This window comes from Zingiber officinale, chromosome 6A, assembly GCF_018446385.1.
Source record: "Zingiber officinale cultivar Zhangliang chromosome 6A, Zo_v1.1, whole genome shotgun sequence".
Lineage (NCBI taxonomy): Eukaryota > Viridiplantae > Streptophyta > Magnoliopsida > Zingiberales > Zingiberaceae > Zingiber > Zingiber officinale.
The window spans coordinates 150,971,833-150,981,208 of NC_055997.1; the positions used below are offsets into that span (position 1 = coordinate 150,971,833).

Consider the following 9,376-nt stretch of genomic DNA (forward strand, 5'->3'; position numbering starts at 1 on the left):
TTGTAGTCCAGGAATCTGCCCACGATGAACTTCTTTGCCCCTGCGTCATCCGTCTTGTATTTCTTGTCTAGGGACTCCCACAGTTCCTTAGCTGTACTCTTCATGCTATACACAGCATACAGCGAGTCGGCAAGGCAGTTAAGGATGTAGTTTCGGCAAAGGAACTCGGAATGAGTCCATGCCTCCACTGTACTGATGGTTTGCGCATCAACATCCTCAGTGCGTTTGGGAGGGTCCTCGGTCAAGAACTGAGCCAGATTGAGTGTGGTCAGGTAGAAGAGCATCTTCTGCTGCCACCTCTTGAAGTTCAGTCCACTGAACTTCTCTGGCCTTTCCCTATGACTGATTGGCACAGTTCCAATCAGGGCGGAGGGGGCCTGAACATGTTGAGTCTGTTGCACCTCAACATTTCGTTCCGTGGCCATCTCAACAGAATCGACTCTGTTTCAAGATTGTTGGACACCAAACAATCTGTAGCCGGAGATTTACAGGAAATTAGCTGAATCTAAATACTCGAATTAAATTCAACTCACAGTTAAAATGACCTGAGTAGATAATCTCAGGCTGCCAGCAGGGGCTGATTTTTCTGACCTCAGAGTCTGAGCAATCAGATCGTCCGAGCAGACTGAAAGATAGACAGGCAGAGCGGGAGACCAGTCGGGCAGATCAGAAGGGCGAGTGGCCGACCCAGCAAATGAAGAGTCCAACCGAGCGGACAAACAGAGCACCGGACCGAGGCCTGCGATCGACGCAGTTTCCTTGAAACAGATTCGTCCCACCTCCGGCTGTGCTTCGAGGTTTTCTCGGATCGTCTGTTTCCTAGGATACAACGGCAAGACCACGAACGCAACCAAGCACTGGTTGTTCGTGGCGAACTGAGAATGCACCTGAGTGCTATCACAAATAGTTTAGCCGAGCGGATGCACGACTGAGGGAAAAGAATCAGGGAACGAAGGTGGAGGAATTCTCTTGCTTTCGCTTTGCTTTCGTTCTTTTTTCCTTCGCTTTGCTCAAGATCCAGCCTCCTTATATAGGAGCTCTCATCTTGCCTGCAATAAATGATCAAATTATGATCATTTAATGCTGAGTTTAATTTCGTCATTAATGGGTTTAATGTCTTCATTAATGTCGAGACGTTACAGAATCATTATTAATGAGATTAATGTCGTCATTAATACTGAGACGTTACGAAATCACCATTAATGAGTTTGTTACGGAATTGAAATTAATGCTTCCATTACATCCTGAGCAAGATTCAAGTGGCTATATGTTGGTTCATTCTTTTGGATAAATTTTACCTCAACCGGTCCGGCATTCAACATGCACAAGTCGTGCTCGCGCACGAGTCAACCTTGAATCAGTACAATCCGGACCCTGGATTTGCACCCACCCTTGCGCACTCACGCATGAGAGAGCTCTCCCTATGCATATGTTTACAACGTCAATGCATGTGTCATAATATAAACCAACAATAAAGCCAAGAGACTTCTAATGTGGGACTAAACTCATGCACAATAGTCTCTTCATCCCCATCTTTTTATTCCATTCACATTTCCAACAATAACCATCTTTCCACTCTTGAAGTTATAATGTCTAATTCTCTTATGACATTCTTTTCTCTGAATTGCACTTCTGCAAATTCCACTATGACATGCTTTTTACTATAAATTGCTATTCTGCTGGGTTCTTGCCTTTGTCCGACATGGCAAATGAAATTGTTATTAGTCATGCTTAGGTACTGGGATTGTCAAACTAAATGCCTAGGTTTTTGATGGGATTTTTCTGCCCTCTTAAATTTTTACATTTCAAACCTGAATATTCCGAGTTCCATCAGGATGTGCCTTTGCTATTCTGATTTTGTCCAAGCAATTGGATGCCAATCAGCAACCTATTGCTATTGGTAGCTTCTTAGGCATGACCATAAATTATGGGAATAAAAGTAAAACACCAAGAATCAGTCAGAACCTGTTAATAAACTGGCAGGCTAGTCTTTTATGCTCTGTTTATTCGGTTGGACGGATGAATGAAAGAAAGAAAAGTTTTCCGTAAGAAAAGTTTTTACTGTTTACTTTACAGAAGAAGATGGATTATTGATCCTTTCTCTTGTTTACCTCTTCTAAAATAATGGGCGGACGATTGACGAAACCATCCGTGGATCCATTTTAAGGCATTTTTTTCATCCCCTCAAAATCGGACGGAAAGAAGCCATCCGTCCTTAGCTGCAACTCTGCCTCAACTCCATTAGCTACCTCTGTCCGCCAACAGACCACCATCCCCATTTCTTCCCTTCAACCTCGCGAGCACGAGCAGCACGAGCTCGGCAGATTGCGAGGTGGCTCCAGGAGATTTCTTCAGCTTCTTCCGCCTTGGTTTTTCCGCCGCTTTGAGGTTTCTGGAGACGAGAAAAGTTGAGTCTGATTCACTCCAAATCTTGCTAAAAGAATAAGATCACAGATCAAAAATTGCACACAGAAAGCGAGTGCCCTTTTTGTGGGTTCTCGACTCGCTATGCTGCCCACATCTCTTTACTTTCTAAATTCATTATTATGTCGATATTTGTTGGGGATGCTTTATGATTTCTTTTTCTTTCTTTCACAATTAAATGAAGTGAAGTGTGCATTTGATTTCCGAAGCTCTCACAGATCGAGCTCCAGGACAATATCCTTACCGGCAGGTTCTTGGACACCTGCGGCGCTGCCATCTCGCCAAACCTAGGGCAGATTAACCTCTCCAACAACCAGCTTTCAGGGAGATTCCACCAGAGATTCCGGAATGCGAATCTTCAATGCTAATAGATCTGCCGAAACCAATAGCTGGAACGGCAATCAAAGAGGAAGAATCACGGAGCTCAACGCCGCCAGATCTCTTGAGCATTTGAAGTGCTGCCTGAGGATTCTTTCCTTTCTCTCCCCTTTCTCTTCCCTAGGGATTACATTATTTTCCCTTCTCTTGCTGCGAAGATATTGCTCCGTAATTGATTCCTTTCTCTCACTCATCTGTCCATCCGAGTAAACAGAGCATTAGAGTCAACTGATCCAGACATTTTTCCAGTCAACCCTTGCCTAAAAAAACAAGTCTGAAGGAATATAAATAATATGAAAAACAAGTCAGGCACCTGGGAACAGTTGGCTTCTGCTAAAAATTGTTGGAAAGCATCTGAAAAAGAGATGGAAGCACAGGTTCTGTTCAGGGTATTCCCTAGAAAGAGGCGTAATGTTACTCCTCTTAACCATGATGAGTTGATGATTAATACTCAATAGGCATGGAAATATATATAAATGCATTTAACAAGTAAAACCTATTGCTTAATGCTTATAGGCGAGATTGATATACGTGTCAACAGTTAAGAAATTAGAAACATTTGGCAAGATAAAATGTCACAATAAGTAAAACGTAGCAAGACATAACATATAATAAATAGCTATATAATATATTATTTCGAAACAATTTGTGGATTTTAAATACAATAGAGAATAAGTTCATATAATCATTGGCTTATCATTTGAATATTAGTATCAGATTAGCAAATTAAATCTTAAAGTGCATTTCATCTTCATATACATCAAAATATTATTTTCCTCCTTGTTTTCAATTTTTTTTAGTTTTCCTGATACAACCAATTCTGCTAATCCAATACAAATGATACTTAGATTTTGAATTAACCAATCCCAAAACAGACTCTGGCTTTTGCTTTGTGCTCTTTCACTGTTGTATTATCAGATAATTGTATCTGGAAGTTAACATGTAGGCTTATGATATCTTGTTCTTCTTTTTAGTTACTCTCTCTTAATAGCTTTTTATGTTGTCTTGTACAGGATCCTGAAACAAAAAAGCCTCGTGTAAAAATCTACACTGATAAAGAAACAGGCATAATAAAGGGTGATGCACTTGTTTCATACTTGAAGGTAACACTTGTTGTATTCGACATCACACCCAAATAGAAATTTGTAGTTTTCATTTAACTTTTGAAATGTAGGAGCCATCTGTTGCTTTATCAATCCAACTTTTGGATGGAACACCTCTTCGTTCTGGTGGAAAGACTCTTATGTCTGTAAGCCAAGCTAGGTTTGAGCAAAAAGGTTTGATGAAAATTCACTTTGAGCTAAGTCTTTTCAAAAGTTATGTTACTAGTTTATTCACGCATCAAAATATTGTTTAAATACATAAATTCTTGTTCAGGGGAAGTATTTATAGCAAAGCAGACTGACAAGAGAAAGAAAAAGAAATTGAAAAGAGTTGAAGATAAGATTCTTGGATGGGGTAATGTTTTAACTTTCTACTACGGTTTCATATTGTGTGAATCATTTTAATGGAAGGGGAGCTTTGGCGCAATGATAAAGTTGTTGCTTTGTGACCAAAAGGTCACGGGTTCGAATCCTTGAAAACAACCTCTTGCGAAAAGTAGGATAAGGCTGTGTATAATGGATCCTTCCCCATGACCCCGCATAGCGGGTGCTTCCTGCACCGGGCTGTCTTTTTTTTTTTTTCCAAAATAGTTGTTTGCATTTCTGTCATTAGCTATATTATTTTACTGTCAAGGGTCCACCATTTATCTTTTTGCTTTGGCCAATGTACACTCATTCTACTTTTGATTAGCAATATATTTTCTTTGACTAAACAACTTTTAGTTCTTTTGGATCTCCACAATAATCTTTTCCGTGCAAGTGCAGAAGACAGGAAAAGAGGAGAACAATTTAGTATGGCGTCGAGAGTCATGCTTTGCTTCTAAGAATTATATTTTGTGAGTTAGGATGTAAAAAAGAAGCTAAATAGTTAAATTTCCCAAGCATTCCACCTAAGTGAGATCAGTATTTTTCCCAAGAAATTATTCTTGATCAAGCCCTTTTGCTAGTTTTACCCCAAGAAATATTTCAATGTAATCGTTAAGATAACTTATTTGCCATCTTCAAAACCTAGAGTTTATTGAAACATAAGATTTAAAACCTTGAACCAACATCTATATTTTACTGTGTTTTTTGGTTTCTTCTCTTTATTCTCTTAATGAAGATCAAGCTTATGTGCGGTTTTGTTTTTCTGTGTTTTTGTAGTTTTTAACTATCACTTTTCATAAAACTTGTGAGTTTGTACTGTTTTTTGTTTAACTTGTTATATTGTTATTTGTTAAGCATTCTGATTTCTTATTCTAGGTGGACATGATGATTCAAAGGTGCAAATTCCAGCTACTGTCATTTTGCGCAATATGTTCACCCCTGCTGAGTTAAGGGTATGCTAGTGGTACCTTCAAATGATAAATCATGCTAGTTAGTTATTTTAATCTGTGAATTAAGTCTGATAAAGCTATGTGTAAAAATTTGGTTGTCACTCTAAGCAGGATGATGAGACTCTTCAGCCAGAACTTGAACAAGATGTTAGGGAAGAGTGCTCAAAGTTGGGGGCTGTTGATTCAGTCAAGGTATTTTGTTTCAATGCACCTTGTAGTTGGTGTTAATTTTATGCTGTACATAGGAAATGTGATGTATAGGAACATTATAATTTCCCCTGAAGTTGTAATCTGCCCCCTCTCACTTTCAGACAATTATAGGTAGTTGGAGTGCCAAATGTTCTACTGGTTGACTTTGCTACAATCCAATCAATTTTGTCTTGTGCAACCACCTCTTTGTTTTTTTCCTCATTGCAATCATCGTTTGCTGCTGCTCTCAGCATGTTGCTGCAAAATTATTACCTTTAACATGTTGCCTTCACAGAACCACCACATTCCAGCAACTTTTCTGTGTTGCAGCACTCGCAGTGCATTCTCTGCGTTGTGCCACTATCTCCCTACCTCACTGCAACTTTTTCTTTTCATTAGCTTCCGGCCTTTGTTAAATCCCTGACATCAATGCCATGGAATCCCTGCAGTTGTGTTGAACTTGCTTTGCACCCCTCTGCCTTATCTTCTTTCATAGCTAATGACTCAAAAACTGATATGTAAATCCATGCTTGTCACATTAATTTGACTGTTTTGTATCCGTTACATATTTTTATAGCTATGATATTGATAATTCTGTTTTGGCATAGGTGTGTGAGAATCACCCACAGGGTGTAATTTTAGTGAAATACAAGAACCAGAAAGATGCTGAAAAGTGCATTGAGCTAATGAATGGAAGATGGTTTGCTTTCTCAACACTTGAGTCCCTAATATATACGTCTGATTTAATGCTTACTATCGATATGCATTTCTATCTGTGCAATTTGATACTTTCAAGATGAAATATTGTCTGGTGATGATCCCACATGGATTGCAAGACTTGCTCGGGGATACCACAAATAACACTTGTTCATTCCCGAGCCATATTTTAGCCTTGGCTTTTGATCCCTTAATAGATTAACCTGAGAGCAGGATAAACAATTTTGCTCATAGCATTCAAGCAATCACTTCCTCATTTCAATCATGATGTTGATTTTCTCCATCTAACTTGCCTAACCGAATGAGTTTATAGGTTTGGTGGAAAACAAATACATGCAAGCATAGACAATGGCTCTATCAACCATGCTCTTATCCGTGATATAGATGCCGAGGTGTCAAGGCTTGAACAGTTTGGCGCGGAGCTGGATGCAGATTGAGTTCACTTGACAAAATGCATTTGTTGTGAGTTGGATGGAAATGAATATTTATGTAGCTTGCAAGTAGTTGAATCCATCTTTAAGATTGTAGCTACTGATGAGCTTTGAATCTTGGTACTTTCTTCTATCCTCTATCCTCTATCCTCTATCCTCTATCCTCCGTTATCGAGTAGGGTACCAACACTTAGTATCTCTATTGATAACATTGAAGGTTTTTGTAAACAATAGAAACTATGGATTGCCATTTATGCGGATGCCAGATACACACTTGTGATCCACTGCTGAGGTGGAATCGACTTTGCTTCAAAGGTATGCCATTGCTATCGTGAAAATAGTTGCTCGAAAACTCATCATTATACTTGAAAACTTTGGCATGTTAGTTAACAACACCAACGTATGGTGTTAATAGTTGAGTTTGAAATGAGTCCAACATTGGAATGAGTCTCTCGATTATTTTTCATCGCTAACCAATCTTAATCCTCATTTATTTACTCGGTAGCTTGGTAAAGTTAAAGTAGCCGTTTAATTAGCTTTGATGTACTCCTCTGTCTAAAAAAAGGTCTCTTCTAGTGTAAGCTAAAGAAATAGTAGAGATTAAGTGATGCTTATCATATAATTTTGATTATTTCATCAAAAAAATTGTTGGGGAGACATGCCATGATAATAATGAATACAAATGACATTTAAACACCCATAGTAAATAAAAGATTGTCTATTTAATCAGGAGTTTAATTATAAAGATTTTTCAAAAGCCACTTATCATTAAGTAAAAGGGTAAGAAGTCGATTTATGAGATATACTGTAGTGCAAATAATTTTATCTCAAAATTTATACAGAATTGATGCATGATGAAAAAGAATTAAGACAGTTTTAACTATATGTCTATATTTTATTTCAGCATAACTATTTTGTTATGGAGTGTGAGGACAAGAAACTCAACAAACAATTCTACAAGAGATAAGATCACGATAGAGAGCTTGATATTGTCTCCCCAATCAGAATGAAAAGAAAGTATTTTATAATTAAAATATTGTTCAACTTGATTTTGAAAATTACAGAATATATCTAATAAATTAAATTTCCTTTTAATATGATAGAGTCAGATATATTTACTAAAATGATCAATTTAGTTAATATTAGAAACCTTGATTAGACAAAATATGTGCAGGATCTCAAATATCCGTTGGACTTTTGATCATCAAGTGTTCGGCCTTTCTTAACCTATTAGGACTTTTTTTCTTGTCAACTTTCTATTAGAATTTTGATCACCAAGTGTCCGATCCTCCTTGACCTATTTGAATTTTTCTTTTGCCAACTTTCTATTGGACTTCTCAAGTAAGTATTCGATTCTCTTTGATCTACTTGATTTCTCTTATATATTATTAAACATCGAAATCTAAGTTCGAGCCAACCCGAGCTTTGTCAATATTAATCTGAGGTCGATTTCATCCGAAATATTATTTATGAATATCTAATACTAATCAAATAATTTTTTTTATAAAATTAATTTATAATCAGTAATTTATAAATATAGTAAATATATTTTTAATTTTTTAAATATATAAATATAAAAAATAATATGATATAATAGTTTTTATTTAATAGGTTAAATGCCAATATACAAGGATAGAAACACAATATAACAATTATATTTTGAAAGGGAACTTTTAAAAAATAAATTTACTCTCCTCCATTGCTACAATAGATTTTATTTTTATCACAAAGATTTATAGATATTAATTGCTATCCCTCACGCAAGACCTCCGGTATACTTTGTAATGTACGCGACCGTAGCAAACAATGTCCTCCAAAATTTTATGATAGGTTAGATCTCAATACTAAATCATTTGAGGTTATTAAAATGAATGTTTAATAAATTTATCAACCAAATGACTTGGATTATTGATGCAAGTTGAATAATTTAAATAGTTTAAATAAACTAAATAATTTAAATTAATAGAAAAAATAGATAAATCAAATAAATATTTTCATTAAGGATATCATTTTATTACTATAACTAAATAAACATAATTTTTTTAAAAATTATTTAATGTTTGATCAGATTTAAAATCTCAAATCAAATGGAGATAATCAAAATTAATTATATATTTTCTTAGTTTAGCAATAGTTTGATTTTATAAATATAATATTTATTTAAAAAATCATTCTGGAGATAATTAATTTTAATACTCATTACCTTAAACAAAATAAATATATCATAATTTATCCGCTTAATATCTAATTATCAAATGTATCCTAAAAAATAGTTTTCATAAAAATCTTAAAATAAATGACTTTTTTCTAAAATCATGATTTTTTTATTAGAGCATCCTTAGTCGTAGGGATATTTAGAGAGAATATTTCTCTAAATATTCCTAATATCAAATATCCCCAAGATATTAAAGAAGATATTTAAAATCACCACTTATACTCGATTATTTCTCTTTCTCCTTGTTTTTATTAAAAAGAAATATTTTTAAGAGTAAAATTTAGACCATAAACAGTTAATTTTTATGATATTGGAAATCATCAAACATTGGGATGCTTTTAGTTGCACAAATTAATTTACCATCCCATTAAACAATGAAATATTCATTGCGGTTTGCATATCGCCATAATTACTATTCCACCCTCATGATATGAATGATACTTATCTTCTCATTTCCTCTCCTCGGCGTATAATAATCTGACCACTTATCCATCATCAAAGGTCTTCAGATGACCTTCAGTTGTTCGCTCCGAATAAAAATTATAACTCGATAGGACAATAAATTCAAAAAAGGATTATTATTATTTGCGATCAGATCGTGTC

The 9,376-nt window shown here is 35.7% G+C and overlaps 1 protein-coding gene across 1 annotated transcript; it reads left to right on the plus strand.

The window, feature by feature from the left end:
* The first annotated feature begins 1,914 nt into the window (after window positions 1-1,914).
* Window positions 1,915-6,810, plus strand: LOC121995515 (HIV Tat-specific factor 1-like). Its single transcript, XM_042549239.1, has 9 exons — window positions 1,915-1,983; window positions 2,246-2,407; window positions 3,816-3,905; window positions 3,977-4,079; window positions 4,180-4,260; window positions 5,148-5,224; window positions 5,333-5,413; window positions 6,019-6,110; window positions 6,441-6,810. The coding sequence occupies exons 1-9, from the start codon at window positions 1,915-1,917 to the stop codon at window positions 6,562-6,564; spliced, it is 879 nt and encodes a 292-aa protein (XP_042405173.1). The 3' UTR covers window positions 6,565-6,810.
* Window positions 6,811-9,376: the final 2,566 nt, after the last annotated feature.